This window comes from Nicotiana tomentosiformis, chromosome 11 (genome assembly GCF_000390325.3).
Source record: "Nicotiana tomentosiformis chromosome 11, ASM39032v3, whole genome shotgun sequence".
In the NCBI taxonomy this organism is placed as follows: Eukaryota; Viridiplantae; Streptophyta; class Magnoliopsida; order Solanales; family Solanaceae; genus Nicotiana; species Nicotiana tomentosiformis.
The window spans coordinates 107,437,438-107,455,388 of NC_090822.1; the positions used below are offsets into that span (position 1 = coordinate 107,437,438).

The 17,951-nt window shown below is 34.3% G+C and overlaps 2 protein-coding genes and 1 non-coding gene across 6 annotated transcripts; 2 read left to right on the top strand and 1 right to left on the bottom strand.

Moving 5' to 3' along the window:
* Positions 1-1,750: 1,750 nt before the first annotated feature.
* On the top strand, positions 1,751-1,858 carry LOC117276360 (small nucleolar RNA snoR97). The gene has a single exon (XR_004506628.1). It is a non-coding gene; the product is annotated as a small nucleolar RNA snoR97 (small nucleolar RNA).
* Positions 1,859-4,096: 2,238 nt separating this feature from the next.
* On the top strand, positions 4,097-8,473 carry LOC104094543 (uncharacterized). 2 transcript variants are annotated; one of them, XM_009600495.4, is made up of 7 exons: positions 4,097-4,249; positions 4,360-4,542; positions 6,751-6,833; positions 6,907-6,993; positions 7,211-7,359; positions 7,465-7,596; positions 8,035-8,473. In XM_009600495.4, exons 2-7 carry the CDS (start codon positions 4,398-4,400, stop codon positions 8,222-8,224), a joined length of 786 nt encoding a protein of 261 aa, XP_009598790.1. In that variant the 5' UTR covers positions 4,097-4,249; positions 4,360-4,397; the 3' UTR covers positions 8,225-8,473. The 2 variants fall into 2 exon arrangements, with proteins under 2 accessions (XP_009598790.1, XP_009598791.1); XM_009600496.4 differs by having other exon boundaries at positions 4,107-4,231.
* Positions 8,474-9,169: 696 nt separating this feature from the next.
* Positions 9,170-13,429, bottom strand: LOC104094544 (uncharacterized). 3 transcript variants are annotated; one of them, XR_011411987.1, is made up of 10 exons: positions 13,271-13,429; positions 11,385-11,744; positions 11,206-11,239; positions 10,724-10,942; positions 10,500-10,589; positions 10,214-10,279; positions 10,037-10,128; positions 9,887-9,934; positions 9,664-9,784; positions 9,170-9,558 (listed from the first exon to the last, which is right to left on the bottom strand). XR_011411987.1 is itself a non-coding variant. In XM_018770220.3 (10 exons), the coding sequence occupies exons 3-10, from the start codon at positions 11,711-11,713 to the stop codon at positions 9,432-9,434; spliced, it is 1,005 nt and encodes a 334-aa protein (XP_018625736.1). In that variant the 5' UTR covers positions 11,714-11,744; positions 13,088-13,130; positions 13,271-13,399; the 3' UTR covers positions 9,170-9,431. The 3 variants fall into 3 exon arrangements, 2 of the variants coding, with proteins under 2 accessions (XP_018625736.1, XP_009598792.1); XM_018770220.3 differs by lacking the exon at positions 9,664-9,784 and adding an exon at positions 13,088-13,130 and having other exon boundaries at positions 13,271-13,399; XM_009600497.4 differs by lacking the exon at positions 9,664-9,784.
* Positions 13,430-17,951: the final 4,522 nt, after the last annotated feature.

Consider the following 17,951-nt stretch of genomic DNA (forward strand, 5'->3'; position numbering starts at 1 on the left):
GACGCTGGAGTTTTATCAACCCTCCCCGAAAATGTCGGGGATGGTACAACCGGATAAGATGATCGAGGGTGAACGACATCCCCTCGATTTTGCTCACGAAATATCGGATCAGGATAATGATCCGCTACAAAGAAGGATGGACCTGGCCTAAGGTTACCTGGTATTATCGACAGAAGTCAATAACGACGGGATCGAGGGGACCCAAAGTGAAAGTGTAAGTATATACGTTCAAAAACCCTTTCACGTAAGAAGTGATATCTTCGTCAGGGGTAGGTATTATTACTTCTTTTTCACCCCAATTGCAATCCTTCTTTAACAGATCGAGGTGCTTCTCGATTATCGAACACATGTACCTCGATACCGGCTCACACCGGCCAGGGACCGATGAACCTTTATCAACCTTAAAATCTGAAGTAAGGACGCACGCCCCGGGGACACACTCCTCAGGCCGTGGTTCTGCCGGTGTCTCATCGGCGACACACTGTGAAGATGAAGCCTTCTGTTTCTGAGGAATGGTTTGCGATATTTTCGCCATTTTTGAATTCAAAAGTAAGGAGTAGAAGAAAGTGATAAAGATTTAGTAGAATTGAAGAGGGGTTCTTTCGGAAAGAAATCACAGCTTTTTTGATAAGTTGGAGTGTATAAAGAAGAATTTGGGGAATTTTAGAAGATAGAAGATGTAAAAATGGTAAAAGATAAAGGTAAGGGTTATTTATAGGTTCAAACGATGGCGGTTCAGTATCAGCAGTGGCCGACTACCGCCTGACATGCATTAAATGCCTTGAAAGACTAAACCCACGGGACAGCTACCATATGCATCATGGTCAAACCCGATGGATTCTTTAACTGATTAAAAAACTTTACAAGTATTCTTTAACTGATTATAGTAAGTTTTTTACTTTACTTTCTAAGAGCCTATTTGGATTAGCTGATTGTAAATAGTTGATAAGCTTAAAGTGCTGAAAAATATTCTTAAGTTGTGAAACTGATTTTTAAAATAAGTATTTACGTGTTTGGATAGACGTGTTGAAACTGATAATAAGCAGTTTATGTGTTTGGTAGATAAGTGATGATAAGTTGTTCTTTTATTAAAATAACTAAAATTTCCTTAAAAACTTTACAAAAGATTATAAATTAAAAAAAAAAATTTGTAAAGAAAAAGATGAACAATGAATATGGAATGAAAAGAAAGTTACAAAATTTATTTTGGAAAAAAATATTTTGTGAATTAGAAAATATTATTAAGGATAAACTAGTAAAAGCATTGGTCAAACTAAAAGTACTTATAAGCTAAAAAGCTATAAGGGTGACCAACTTATGACTAATTTTAACTTATAAACACTTGGCTTATAAGCACTTTAAGTGTTTACCAAATTCTTAGATAAGCTAAAAGGTGCTTATAAGCCACTTTGACCAGTTTATAAGCTTAGCCAAACACTCTGTAAGTTACATATTAGACTTAACAATTACCTTTTATCTATCTATACTATATTAATATTAAAATTTTAAAAACACGAAGGCCCTTTGCTAAATGTCGTTCATCACTTTTACCCTTTAAATATAGAGTTCATACTTGATAAAATTATAATTATAATATAATTATCTTCCTAATATTTAAGACTTTAAAAGTAACTAAATTTTATTTATTACATGCTTCCTTATTTAAACTAGGTAAAAACTCCTAGTACTTAGGAATCTAAAATTGAATAAGATTTTACTTATAAATTTTTCCTTACTAAAATTGTGTAACTATTTTTCTTAAGTCTCACTTTCATTAAATTTCATAAAGTTAGTGTTGTTATCAGCTTCTTCTCTTGAATATCCACCGAGATTGGAGTTAAATCGTAGCACTACATGTAAAAGGAAAGGATAGAGTTTTTGAGACGTTAGGAATTATTATGTAATGAAAACTATTTTCCAAGTTTTTGTCTTCATTTTAATTATGTAGAATTAAACATCTAAGACCATTAAGAATGTTTTCAAATTCTAATTTTTTGTATTTATTTTTGGACCATGTGAGTATTACAAATTCTAATTTTTCACGTATGTATAAAAAGCGTAAGGTTGCCAATTTATTTGCTATTTTAATATTGTATACGGTCGAAATAGATTTCAGCCTTGGCATGTCCGGTATGGTTCGAAGGGTGGTGTATCGAAGTAAGATTCCGAAGGGGGCACGAGCTAACCTCGAACCCGGGGAGGCCGGTCCGTGTTGAGACCGATATCATAAACAAACTCGAACAAGAATCGAACCATGACGCGGGTAGATCTATCGTGGTGATAATCCAAAAATCAACCTACATTGACCTGGAATCAATTCGAAGGCTCGAACCAGGATCGGGCTCGAACCAAGATCACAAGTTCGAGCCGAAATCAAGCTCGAACCAAAATCGAGGATTCTAAGCAAGATCGAGCTCGCAGACAAAAGCCGTTGCAATCCCACTAGAGGGAATCTTGGCAGAAATTATGGAAAAGCTGATTTATCATGGGTCTCCCATTGAATGTTTATTTTATTATGCTTGGAGCCGAATCCCTCCACTATAAAAGGGCTTGGTTATCATTTCTGTAAGGGACATATATTTTTTCTGAGATTTACATTATAATGAAAGTATTATATTCCTCTACAAGGCTATTCCAGTTTCTTAGATTGATTCTATTTGTTAAATCCTAAGGTTCACTATTCTTGATTGCCTTGTCTAGATTACATTCTCTCCAATCTATATTCACATTTTATTTATCCTTGCATTTTGTATTAAGTTGCACCACATATCTTCGGAACTGCGTATAAATTCAACTCCATCCGTTTTTCGGGTAAACAAATATAAAATATTTAATCATTAATGATGGATAACACAAATCATCATTAAATAATTTTTAATATTTTAAAGACTTTAAAATTAACTAAAAGTATTTTATTAATATTTTCTTATTTGAGCTATTTGTAGGAACTCCTACAAAGAATAAGTAAGAACTAATTGATACTAAAATTGATAATATTAATCGACGCTCCTTTTATATTCAAGGATATTTAAGGTTCTCAAACTCTATTTTTCTTTGTAGATATATATGTTGCTTAAATCTCATTTTAGATAATACTTTCATGGTACTAGCAATTTAAAATTCACTGTAATATTATTTAATAACCAAAAACACAAAAGAGAAACTGCTTTTTTTAAAAGAAAAAGAAGAACACTTTTTCTGAAATTATTTCATGAAGGGATACTTGAGGAAAAAATTAATTGTTTCAGAAAAAATGCTATATAGAAAGATAAGTTTGTTCAAATGCCAGATATTTGAATATGAAAATTCGTTTATTCTTTAAAATTTGGTTCAGGCAACAAACTCAAAAACAAACTAAAGTCAGAACCTTTTTTGTAAATGACGATAATATTTCATTGATCATAACTAATAAAATGGTGTATTTAAAAAACCCGATATAATTATTAGACAAGAAAAATAACTAAGACAGTCTTATTTTATTGTACTAATATTAAGTTTTAGCTTATATCTTTGAATTCAATTAGGGTTGTGTCCACTTAAGATTTTGATAAATTAGTGATGGATTATATTTCTTGAGATTCAAATTGATAAACTTGGCATTCTTGTAAGACGATGAAGAAGCTAGATCAAAGTACGGGTAAAATATGTGTTATTTGAATTTATTTTTATATTAATATTTTATTATAAGTGTTCGCATTATATGTGTGAGGATTATATGGCACAATTTCTTCCTCTATTGACGTATCTAAATATAATCAACATTAATTATTTTCAAGAACTCACACTTTTTAATTTTTTTTTGTAACTACAATATACTCCTATTATTTAATAATATTCCTTTAATTGAATACTCATTGATATACATATATGCACAAAGTGTATTGCTAAATGCCGTTCGCCTTTTTGAATCGAAAAAAAAGTTAAATTAATTTTTTATATAATTTAAAAAATTTATAGTTATCGAGATAGGATACACACGCAATGCGCGTATTCTAAGACTAGTTAGGTACAAACTTAAGTGCATATAAAGTACACACAGAATATAAGAAATTAAAGAATATCTAAATTAAAAACTCGGTCTAATACATTTCCCGCTAGCAAAAGTGGGTGGGCCGAGGCCCAAAACTCGTGCAGATTCTAAGGCCCAATTTCTTCTCGATAAACCCGTCGCAGTTTACCACTTTGCTACACTCTCTGTCTCCTCAGGCATCGGTGACCCTCTCAATCGCCGGTGGGTTTCGAGTTTCCGGTAATCCTTGAGATATTCCTCTTTCGTTAAATTTCAATTCCGTTTTAATTTCCCTCTTTCTGTCTGTAATTTTTTTGTAATCTAATGGAAAAAGTTTCGTTCTTTCTTAGGGTAAGATTAAATTCGAGTGAAGAATTTTGAAAAGAAGATGGATAAGGAGAAAGTGGAACAATTGAAAATTCAAATGCAGCAATGGTTACATGAAGCTGAAGAATTCATCCATCAAACACCTCCTGTTCAACTTTATACTGCACTTGGAGTTGTATTATTCACCCTCTTTTTCTTGTTTATCAGTAAGATTTTCAAATTTCCCTTCAATTTTTCTCCTTATTTCTTTGTTGAATTTTCGCATTGGCGTGTCAGTGTGTCAAATGTTAGTTTCCTTTGAATTTCCCCTTTTTGAGTTTGACTTAGGAAATCAAAGGTATCTTCATTTAGAATTGGAACTTGTTTTAGGTTTTCCTTTCTTTGTTTGCTCTGAAGTTGTTGAAAGAAAATCGGGTGATTGCAAAATTTTGACTACATAACTGAGTTAGTATATCTTAGTCAAACTACAAAAACAAAGTTGTCTTCTTTTAGTCAGTGGCACCTCAATCCCAAATTAGTTGGGATCAGTTTATGAATCTTCTGTATACATTGAGGAATTATCATAATTTGCTTATCTTTTGCTAGCCATCAACCTACGGCACTCTCTCTTCTTTTATTAATCAACTGTTGTTTTGATAGCTGATTTAGGACTTGGTTTTAAACTACCTGTATATAAATCAGATTAATTGTTGAACTTTTGGAAATGGTTATAAGTCAATTGAATCTTTAAGAGTATTTTGTAGAATATTCTTACTGATTATGTTATTGGTGGAATGGAAATTATCATTAAGAATAGTTTATCAAGAATGCAACAACAATAACTATGCTTCAATCCCAAGCAAGTTAGCATCGGCCTTAGAATTCTTAGTGTTCATGTTGATACTTTTAACCTCATTTCAATGCAATATTATGTAAGATAAAACTAAAATAAAACAAAAAACACTAGAAGTTGTCTATATTTTCTACTGGCATATACAACTCTAGCATGACTTAAAGACTCCTAGAAAGCAATGGATCTAAAGTAAACATACTAACACTATTAAAATTTTATTCCAACTAATAGGTGTCGCCTATATTAATCTTTTTCTTTTATCGTCCCCTATTTTTCACTAAGCCTGGATGGATTTCAAACGATTGTAGGTCCTTCGAGACAATGTCCTGCCATATGATTTTGGTCTACCTCGTCCCTTTTTAACCCCTTAAGTCACAATGGTTTCACACCTATAGTTTGAAGCATTTGGAGGCCAAGTTAGGACATGACCGAACCATCTAAAGTGACCTTCTCGTTTTATCCTTTATGTGTACTACTTACACCTTCTTTTGAATAAATCATTTTAATCTTGTTTGATCGCACATCCATATTAGGATTTGCATCTTTGCAACATTTATCTTGTCAATATGTCGAACTTTAGAGGCCTACCATTCACTCCCATATAACATTGATGGTCTCACAACCGTTCTATAGAACTTTACTTTAACTTTGGTAGGTCCTTATCACATAACACCGGTAGCAGTTCTCTATTTTAACCATCCTATATTGATTGTATGCGTTACATTTTCATCTTTCGTACATTTCTCCTAGAACATCCAAGAAAATTATAAAAAAGGAGTGTCAGAAACCCAAATTTTATAAAAAAGGAGAATATCAGAAACCGAATGTTTATAAAACTTCCCATATCTCATGTAAATTGAAGCTCCTACATAGTGTCCTCTTGTATATTGCTAGTAACAAAATTCAATGGGCGTTTTTTTCTCTTCCTTTTTCTTCACATGGTGTTAGAGTTTATTACTTACCAGCGAGCGGTGTTACGCTGTCTGTCTGCCCAAAAACTTTTCCTTCTCTTCTCGAGTGTATTACTCTTATCTCTTTCTGGCCATCATTAAATGGTGTCTTTTTGGTTCAATCAGTGACACCATCCTGCCTAGTGTCTAGCATTCTTCTGACAATTTTCAGACGTTCTCCTATAATTCTTCTTTTCTTCTTGTTCTCTATGATATTACCGTCTCGACTATTTTGATAGATTTTTAAGTAGCTTTGCCTACGGGTGAGCGGCCTTAAGCTGCCTGTTCTGCCAAAATTTCCTCTTGCTTTCATAAGTTTAGTATGAAGTGAAGTATGACTATATAAATTCCTGTTGACTCTTTCTACTATTTTTTTCAAAGACTCATCCTTTGAGTGTGTTGCAAAAATACGGGGGGGAGGGAGGGTTGCAAGGACTGACTGTGTTAGGTTCTTCTTTTCTTCTATTTGATGCCACATTTTCGTAAAATTCTATTTCACCCTTATGCCACTATGATGATCCTCAGTGAATGGTTTCATATAATATTAGTTTTAGATTTTTGCTCATCCATTTTAACTTTCGTTGAAGGCTTAAATATGAAGAATTTCCTTTTGTTTACTATTCTATTTGCAGTTCGCTTGTTCAAGCATACAGCATCTAACACCATTGTACTCACTGGGCTTAGTGGGAGCGGCAAAACTTATCTTTTTTACCAGGTAACTCTTTGACCTGAGACCTGGGATAATCATTTTGGAGTTTATCTTACTGTTTAGATGTGGCATATACCAGCTTAGAGATGGTTCAGCCCATCAGGGTACGGTGACGTCAATGGAGCCAAATGAAGCCAGTTTTATTCTCCACTCCGAAAAAGACAAGGTAATGAACAATGTCTTCTCTTGTTTCACCTTTTTCAGCCCTACTCTTTCCCCAGCATTCTTGTCATCTCCACCATCAGAAGGGAAAGATGGATTTGTTTAATTGCCACTGGTCTACCTTTTATTGTCTTGTCATGTGTTTTGTAATTGATTTACTGAATTCCTTCATCTGTGCATTTCACATCTCATACTTGGACCTGTTTTACTTTATGCTGCAGAAAGGGAAAGTGAAGCCTGTTCACGTTGTTGATGTCCCAGGGCACTCTCGTCTTCGGCCAAAACTAGATGAGTTCTTGCCTCAAGCAGCTGGCATTGTGTTTGTAGTGGATTCTGTGGAATTTTTACCAAACTGCCGTGCTGCTTCAGAGTACTGATATTTTGCTGCTTGTATTATTTCACATTAGCAGTTGTGCATTTGCATTTGGATATTTGGTAACTGAATTTTACATCTTATGATTCCTCTTGTATACAGGTACTTATATGAGATCTTAACAAAGGCAAGCGTAGTCAAGAAAAAAATTCCAGTACTCCTTCTTTGCAACAAGGTTGACAAAGTAACTGCCCATACAACGGAGTTCATCAGAAAACAGCTGGAGAAAGAAATGTAAGACTACGCTATCCATGGCATTTGTTCTTAGAACAAACACCAATTTGTCCGTTCATACATGAGGAAGACTATCTCCTGGAAAAGCATACATATACTATGTTTGCTTAAAGCGTAACTCTGATCCGTATGCATAAAAGATTAGCATAAAATCCTTCTGGAGAGTTGAAATTAACCTTTCCACCGTGAAATATTGTTGCATGCTTTATTCTTCTTCTTTTAGTAATGAACTACGAGACCCTTTATAAATTGTTAATATCACAGCAGCAAGCTTGTACATAAAGAACCTGCCTACCCCGAAATTTTGTTGCATCTTTTATTTACTAATTCACTCTGGTACCCATTAGGTCTCTGTATTATAACCATGGCAGAACTTTTAGTTAAAGTGCAATTTCTGGTGTTCTGTTTTATAACTTGTTGATTTTCTTATTGATCCAGCGACAAGCTTCGTACATCAAGGACTGCAGTATCTGATGCAGATATCTCTAATGAATTTACGCTTGGTGTACCTGGAGAAGCATTTGCTTTTTCGCAGTGCCATAACAGAGTAATTGTTGCTGAAGCTTCTGGTTTAACCGGAGAAATTTCTCAGTTGGAGAAGTTCATCAGAGAGAATGTGAAACCTTGATTTACTTCTCAAGCAAATAGGTGTTGGGTTTTCTTTCATTTTCTTTTGTTTTTTTTTTTGTTTTTTTGGGGGTTGTCCGGAAAGCCCATAATATTATCAGAAAGATGTAAAAAGACATCAACTTGGAAAACATATTCAAAGTAGGGGCAGAGTTTGGAGATTTCTCTTTATCTTGCATATTTAGTCCACCTAAATATTATGTTTGTTGTGCCTAAATATGTTTGCTATTGTTAGATTCTTTTTTGCAAATGTAGCAATTGCTGTCGAGTTATTTGGCTTGTTTAATTTGGAAGTATTTCACTTTCTTTTGATTAAATTTCTTTTTATTAATCACGATTACTATTGACTTTTGTAAACTCTCTCTTGTTCACAATATTTTACGATCATTGGTTAAGAAAACATAACTTTAGAGCTAACTGTCCAAAACACTCTTATATTTCTTTAATCATTCTGTTTCCACACGCTTGAAAATGTAAGTCCATTATGGAGTCAGAAACAAAATAAAGTAGAAAACGAAAAAATAATGATATTTATAATCTTTACTAGAAATTCCGTTGTTTTTTACTGTAAATAGTTTACTCAAGAGACAAGTGATCATTGCAAGAATTAGTTCCCAACTGTAAATAGATAATTCAAGAGGCAACTGGTGATCATGGTAGGAGGATAGAATAGATATAAATTATTCAGATGTATAATTCGGAGAGAAGATATATAGAGAGGTCGAAACAATGCTAACTATACAAGACAACCAGAATATAAATAAAACATAAGGGAATTAGGGTTAAATCCAAAGGGAAAAAAAAAGGACAAACTGGTCTTGTTACATTCTTTTGTAATCTGATGATTGTCAACTTTCTGTAAATGATCACATATAATGTCCACATTTCAAGTCAAACCAGCCCCAAAAGTTGCTTCCAGCATTTGATATTTCAACATTTTCCAGCATTTGCAAACAGGAAAAGCATTTTGCCTTGGATAATAATTGATGGGAAAATTCCCGTGTTCTTTCTAGTCTCGTTTTGTTTCGAGGATATAAATGAAAAAAATTATATACATGACGAGAACCTGGGGATGTGGTAAAAATTATACTGTATATAATAGCTTGTGCTACTCATTTATTTGAGTAGCACTAAGAATAAAAAAAGATAATTTGATTTAAGAATACTAGTGTATAATAATTCTTTGACTTGTTGATTGGTGTTTGAACTCATTTACTGTCTCCAGATATCTTTCGACTCACCCACCGGAATAATCTTGCTAACCAATACTTCAATGCTATTACCAAAGCAAACAGACCATAGCAAGGGAGATGAAACACCCCAACCATCAAATGCCTGCAATTGCACATTTGGCGCAGAGCATAAGCACTTCATAAGCTTATGAACAACTCTGGCTATTATTTAATTATATTGCTCGGACTCTCCAAAATGCTGCCCCACCTGTGTCGGATCCTCCAAAAAATGCACTTCTTCTGGAGGATCCGACGCGCACCGATGAAGAGTCCGAGTAACATACACTAAGGGGAAATAGCTCATTTCTGTGTATCATCAATGGCTATATCTGCAATAACTAAAAGCATAATAATCTGGACATCTAACTATTCGATAGAAGATATTTCAATAGATGTAAAGTTTGTATATACGCGAAAGATTGCACACATACACTAAGGGAGCGTATTTGAATGAAATATCCAGGAAGGGATAAGGCCACCTGTTGCAAAAAGAGTCAACTCTATTAGTAACAGCATAAGCCTAGATGGCTCTTTTTTCCTGAAAAAAATGATGACGAATAGCGTGCTGAAAACAAACGTACCACTTTGAGACACACATATGGACGAGCCACTGGAACGCGACAAATGTGCATGTCCAAAGCACAAAATATGCAAATCTGAAGAAAGGGAACCGCTGGAAGGAAGCAAGAGATCATGTTAGTCACGGTTTGTGCATAGGATACGTTTATAGCTTAAGCCAATCGTGAAAGCAGACTTACTAGAGAATTCAAAATCACGTCGCCAAGCAGGGTAATAGCATTGACAGAATGCATCCCAACAACCAGCTGCATAGACCAGTAGAACATCAACTTATGTATATGGCAACTGATAATGGGAAAGAAGCACACATTCTGGACTTAGCACTACAGTGCATGGCCAGGCTTTATTGAATAATAAAACACAGAAGCCACAAATTGAACCAAAATATAACAGGGAATAGGATCAAGCCTGTAGAATATAAAGAAAGAAGACTCAACTAAAGAAACAAGAGTTCTTAGAACTTACAAATTGTAACCTGTAATCATTGGGTGTGAGGAACGGGTAGATAAGAAGCCAATAAACGCAATCTGTAAGCACCACGGCACCAGCACAGATCTACAAATTTTTGAACAAAATCAAAACAGCAGAACAAAAAGAAAACTAGCCAAAGTTAATGGATTATGCAGCAAGAGTTAACACTATTAGTAACAGCATAAAATGCGAGGTGAATATATCTTGAGAGGACATGCCTGAAAAATTATTTGAAAGGCATAGCCCAAATGACCTGCAGCTTCTCTATCATCAGTTTCCTCATTGGAACTCAAGTCCTTCGATACGCCAGGTAAACTTGCATTCTTCTCAAGAGTTGGAGCGTCGTTTTCCTCTTCATCGATACAACCTACTTTTGCACCAGCAATACCCTTGCGCCGATGTTGGATACATCCATAGATGGAGAGTGAAGACCCTAACTACACCATTTCGTTGAGAACATAACCAAGTTAAAGAAACTAGGGAAATTTGAAACAAAATGAGCAACGAGAAGAGATGATAATGTTGTAATTAAATGAAATAATATTCCCCGAGCTATTTAGCGAGGGAGAAGTAATAGTTAGTATGCCTTTGGAGGAGGAAAGAAACACTTTCGTTTTATATATGTATCATAAGACATTCACATCCCCAGATCATATCCAGAAATGAAAGGTAACGATCGTTCAACTGCTGAGTAACATACCCCAAAATAGAGAGTGACCAAAGAGAATGTCCACCTGTTCAGCAAAAAAAGAATAATCAAAAGCAAAAGATAAGACTAAGTGGGCAATGGACATGTAAAAGTGTTCATTAGACATTGTTATCTTAGCAAGAGAGTGAACCAAAAAAGAATCAAGCCAATAATAAGGAGATGACGCTTACTGAGTATAAAAAAAGAATATATCTGTACTATTTTTTACAACATCCATGAAAAGCATTGAGAGAAGAAAAGTGAAAGCAATTAGCCTGTAAGAAAGCAGCCAAACAGGACTGATTGCTTTATGACATGTACTCCAAGCTTCGTCTTTGTACAAGAACCCAACCGGCCTTTTCTTCTTCTTATTATCTCTTTCCTGGTATCTCCATTTTGGCGAACCTTCAAACTTCCATATTAAGAGTGCTGAAATACCTAGAGCTACAAGGAGCCCCGATCCCAAGACTAAGAACCTCCACGTCAACCAATAACTTGGAGTGGCTGTATGTCGTATCATAACTGGCCGCCAAGTATGTTATATGAAGATCCTGTTAAGAACCTCATCATAACTATTAATCATTCAAAGCTTGACTTTATATTTCTTTAGTAAGAAATGTGGAACAACCAATAACTATAGCTAGAATTCAAGAAATTCAGACACTATACGTCTTATCTCAAATTGAAGATAACTTTTTGGCGGAATACATGGCCTGCAGCACGAGAAGCAAGTATTGATCACCAACCAATTTAAAGAACTTTCTTTACGAAACAAGGAGCCAAAAGAGTCTGTGGTTTAGTAAAGGTCAAAATTTACCAAAAGTTTGTCTCAACTTAGGAATGACGTTGGTAATAGCTCACTATGATATCCATCAACGGTGGAGCCAAAAATACTAATAAGGGGATTCAAGAAAATGCAAGAACGCCAAACATAGGATTTGAAGGTGCGACCTAAAGCAATTTTTAAATTATCTTTGCCTATTTTGCACAGTATAATTTTCTGACTAAAGGGTTCAATTGAACCTCCTTCATTACATGTAACTGCGCCGCTTATATCCATAATTTGATAATGTACTGAGCTAAAAAGAAAACAGGACTACTTCAGAAACACTCAACAAAGCAAGGATGAAAGTTCCTTAACATTGATTGTAGGCCAGTATTGCTATATTATCATAAAAAAGGACGTTAACACTGTTGTCGTTTGGTATGAGGTATAAGAAGGTATAGTGCTGGTATAAAAATTTAATACCACCTTAATACTTTGTTTGGTTAGCAAACCTGGTATAAGTTATCCCCGGATTAAAATTAGTACCGGGATAACTTATACCTTGTAGAGGGTGGGGTAATTAGTGCCGGGATAACTTATACCTTCTTCTTAGAAATTATGCAATTGTCATTTTTAATATAACATACCAAACAGTGGATAAAAAATAATACCAGGATAACTAATCCCGGGATCGGCATAAGCCGTATTAAAACCAAACGACCCTTAAAAAACAAGAAAATAATATCAAGATCCGGAAAAAGATAAGCATGGCACAGTACACCGTCCGCCCTTATCCCTATAGCAGTCTTTACATTTTGGAACGCTCCGAAATATTTGACACTGTTCTATTTTATACAACTTTCCAAGAAGAAAAAAATTCAAATTTCATGAAACTATTTTCAACCTTTAAGCTCTAATACGGTGTTACTATATAAAATTAACTTTTCAATCAATGCTTAAACAATCTCTTCTATATCACTAAAATAAATATTTTAAATGTTGTGTCAAAATCTGAGAATATGTTCTTAGCTCTTAAAAACACATTTTCCTGTCTGTAGGTAATACGTATGCACAAAAACACAGACAACACATACAATTTACACATTATCCAAAGAAAATAGAACATACCCAGAAAAAGTTCTTGAAGAATCAACAAAAAGGTCTCGTTTTTCTTTCAAATATTGGTCAGCAAAGAAGATTGATAGTATTAGTTTCAATAGCAAATTATTAGAAAATGGGAAAGAGTAAATACAAGAATTAAACTGGATATTTATAAACTGAGACTAATTTAGATAATTGATATAAGAGTACCTTATGGGCCTGAAGATGGGGAAAAATGATATTGAATAAATGATAGGGACTTTTCTCCATCTTGCTTCCCTCTTTGTTACACGACCAAACCATTCTAAGTTGTTTTCTGTGTTGTTCTACACAAGTGAAGGACCTTGTTTTTCTCTCAACCATTCAACTATAATTCTAGTAAGTCTTATGTGTTTGACGTATTTGACTTGGCACTAGATAACAAAGAAATGAAACTTTTGATAAATGTGCATATATTATCAAACGCACTCCTATTACTACTCTACTAATTTTGTAGCAAATGAAATAATATTGTAATAGACCAATGTTGACAGGTTTAAGCACACATTTAATACCACAATATACGTACATCTTATACTATAAATATTGTCGTAATTTAATTTCAACATGCCATATAAAAACAAACTATTCTAGATCTGAAATAAAACAATAAGGAAAAGAGATAGGTAATTTTTATTGATTTTGGGATGATTTACAATGGGGTAAAGTTCCTCTGTCTATAGGAGAAAAAATGACTTAGCCACAAAGTAACAAACTCTCTAAAAGATAGACATTCTCTATTTATAGGGGAAAAAATGACTTAGCCACAAAGTAACAAACTCTCTAAAAGATAGACATTCACTCTAAGTACAATTCTATTCATAACACTCCACCTTGAATGTCTAATCAATAGGTAATGTGCCTCGTTAAAACCTTAACTAAAATAAAATCCAGTGAAAAAAAAATTCTAGTAAAGGAAAAAAAAGTACACATGTTTAATAATACGCCTTTTGGTTGCCTTGCTAAAAACATTGCAAGGAAAACCCAGTGGGACAAAACCTTGTAAGGAAAAAAGAGTGCAACGCGTATTAACTTCCCCCGATGAGAGCATCAATTCACATCCTTGAGCCTTTGCATCCCAATCTTGTACACCAGTTTCTTGAAGGTTGACGTCGGTAGAGATTTGGTGAACAAATCAACCATATTATCACTTGAATGAATCTGTTGCACATTGATATCACCATTCTTTAAAAGCTTATGTGTGAAAAATAACTTCGATGAAATGTGCTTTGTCCTATCTCCTTTTATGAATCCTCCCTTCAATTGAGCTATGCATGCTGCATTGTCTTCATACAAAATTGTGGATAGTTTGTCATACTTCAAACCACATTTGTCTCGAATAAGATGTATTATAGACCTCAACCACACACATCCTCGACTTGCTTCATGAATAGCAATTATCTCAGAATGATTAGATGAAGTTTCCACGATTGATTGCTTAGTCTATCGCCAAGATATGACAGTGCCTCCACATGTAAACACATAGCCTGTTTGAGATTGAGCCTTGTGTGGGTCAGATAAATACCGAGCATCGGCATAACCAACAAGATCGGGACTGCAATTATTGCCATAAAATAAGCCCATATCAGTAGTCCCATTTAGATACCGCAATATGTGTTTGATTCCGTTTCCAATGTCTCCTTGAAGGAGCAGAGCTATATCTTGCTAAGGCATTAACTGAAAAAGTTATGCCAAGTCTTGTAGTATTAGCAAGATACATTAGTGCACCAATTGCACTAAGATATGGTACTTGAGGACCAAGTAGCTCTTCATTCTTTTCTTGATGTCGGAACAGATCCTTATTCACATCAATTGATCGAACTACCATTGGAGTACTTAATGGATGTGCTCCATACATGTAAAACCGTTTTAATACCTTTTCTGTGTAGGCAGATTGATGAACAAAAATTTCATTTGCCAAATGTTCAATTTACAAACCGAGACATAATTTTGTCTTTCCGAGATCTTTCATCTCGAGTTCCTTCTTTAAATAATCAATTGCTTTTTGGAGTTGTATAGGAGTTTCAATAAGATTTATGTCATCAACATATACGGCAAGTACAATGAATTCCGATATTGTTTTCTTTACAAAAACACATGGACAAATGGCATTATTTATATAACCTTTCTTTTATAAATACTCACTAAGGCGGTTATACTATATTCTTCCTGATTGCTTTAGACCATACAAAGATCTTTGCAATTTGATTTAAAATATTTTTCGGGACTTTGAATTATGTGCGTCATGCTTTTTAAATCCCTCGAAAATTTTCATGTATATCTCATTATCAAGTGACCGTAAAGGTAGGCTACAACCACATCCATTAAATGTATGTCAAGTTTTTCATGGATAGTAAAACTAATGAGATAACGGAACGTTATAACATCCATAACAGGAGAATACGTCTCTTCATAATCGACACCAAGTCTTTGTAAAAATCCTTGTGCAACAAGGTGTGCCTTATATCTTTATATATCATTTTTCTCATTCCTTTTACGTACAAACCCATTTATAGCCAACAGGCTTAACACCATTAGGTGTTTGGACTACAGGCGCAAAAACTTCACGTTTCGCAAGTGAATCCAACTCAGATTGGATTGCTTCTTGCCATTTTGGCCAATCACGTCTTTGTCGACATTCTCCAACATATTGAAGTTCAAGATCCTTACTATCTTGCATAATTCTAGATGCAACATTATATGCAAAGACATAATCCACCACTATATCCAATGGATTCAAATTCGTCTCAATATCGATTGGGTTTATTGATAGTTCTTTATTTTCTTGAGTCTCAGGCTTAGTGATTTCCTCATAAATCTCAGGATTGGTTAAATCGTGGATTTCTTTAGAAGACTCTTTCGTAATATCATCTCGATCATTTATTTTCCTTTTTCTAGGATTTCGATCCTTAGAACCCAATGGTCTGCCACTCTTTAGGCGTGTTTTTGATTCATTAGATATGACACTAGAAGATTATCCAGCAGGGACATCAATATGGATTGGAGCATTCTCTGCAGGGATATGTAATTTTGTTATCCTTTTCAGATCCGTAAATGCGTCTGGCATTTGATTTACTATTTTCTGCAAATGAATAATCTTTTGCACCTCTTTTTCGCAAATAGAGACACGCGGACCAAGATGATATAATGATGGATTTTTTCACAAAATTTTCCGTTTGGTTTCATAATTTTCTCCCCCTAATTTTGGGAAAAGTGTCTCATCGAATCGACAATCTACAAATCGAGCAGTGAACAAATCCCATGTTAATGTTTCGAGGTAGTGAATAATGGAGGGCGATTCAAACCCAACATATATTCCTAACCTTCTTTGGGGACCCATTTTGGTGCGATATGATGATGCTATAAGCACATATACTGCGCATCCAAAAATTCTTAAATGCAATATATTAGGTTCATGACTCAAAACTAATTGCAACGCGGAATATTTATGATAATTTATCGGTATGAGACGAACTAGCATTGTTGTATGCAAAATGGCATGACCCCAAACATAAGTGGGCAACCTCGTTTTCATGAGTAACGGTCTTGCTTCCAATTGTAGACGTTTTATTAAAGAGTCTGCAAGGCCATTTTGAGTGTGAACATGAGCTACTGGATATTCCACTTTTATCCCAATTAATAAGAAATAATCATTAAATGTTTAGGGTGAAAACTCTGCATGGATTATCGAGAAATTGTGCCCGTAATCAAATTATTTATGCCATTAATTTTGCAAATGCTAGGTTGCGAGATGACAATAGGCACACATGAGACCATCTAGAAGATGCATGCATTAAGACCATAAAATATCTAAATGACCCATTAGGTGGGTGAATAGGTCTACAAATGTCCCCTTGTATACATTCCAAAAATACAGGGGACTCAAACCCAACCTTTATTGGTGATGGTCTAATAATTAACTTGTCTTGATAACAAGAAGTGCAAGAAAATTCATTATTTTAAAAAATCTTTAAATTATTTAATGGATGCCCATTTGAGTTTTCTATAAACCGTCTCATCATAATTGATCCAGGATGTCCCAATCGATCATGCCAAAGTACAAAAGTATCGGAAGAAGTGACCTTTTCGTTTACGATAGAATGTGCCTCAATTACACTAATTCTTGTTCAATACATGCCACAAGATAAAGATGGGAATTTCTCAATAACCCTCTTCTGGTCAGAGACATTTTTGGTAACGATGAAATATTCAAGATAAATCCCATCTATTGTCTCAATATGAAATTCATTTCGGCGAAAATCTTTAAAACTCAACAAGTTCTTCTTGGACTTGGAGGAGAACATTGCATTCTCTATGATAAGTATTGTTCACTTAGGCAGAGTTATAGTAGCTCTTCTAGAGCCTTCAATTAGATTACTACTATCAGAAATTGTAGTAACATCTGCCTTACACATACTTAAATGAGAGAAATATTTCTTCTCTTTGAATATTGTATGTGTCGTACATGAATCAATTAAAGAAATATTTTTGTAATTGAACTTTGATCCAAGTTTGCTTTGAGAGATATCCATATTTGCTTCTCATGGTTTGACATACAAAATAAATATACGAATAAACATTAGTATATTCTTGTCTATTAAAGATATTGGTGAATTTATTCTAGCATTTTAACAAGGAATTTTTTTTTTTATGAATGGATATGCTAATAATGAGAAAGATAAGGACATTTAGTATAATTAAATACCTTACACCTAAATGACATGGTGTGAAATTGTCATTATTGAATACAACTACAATTACATTGTAAAAGACATATACTTATTTGCAAGAGTTGGGAGTTTAAATAGGCTGCAGCTCTATAGTTTCTTATGGAATCACACTAGGTATAAGA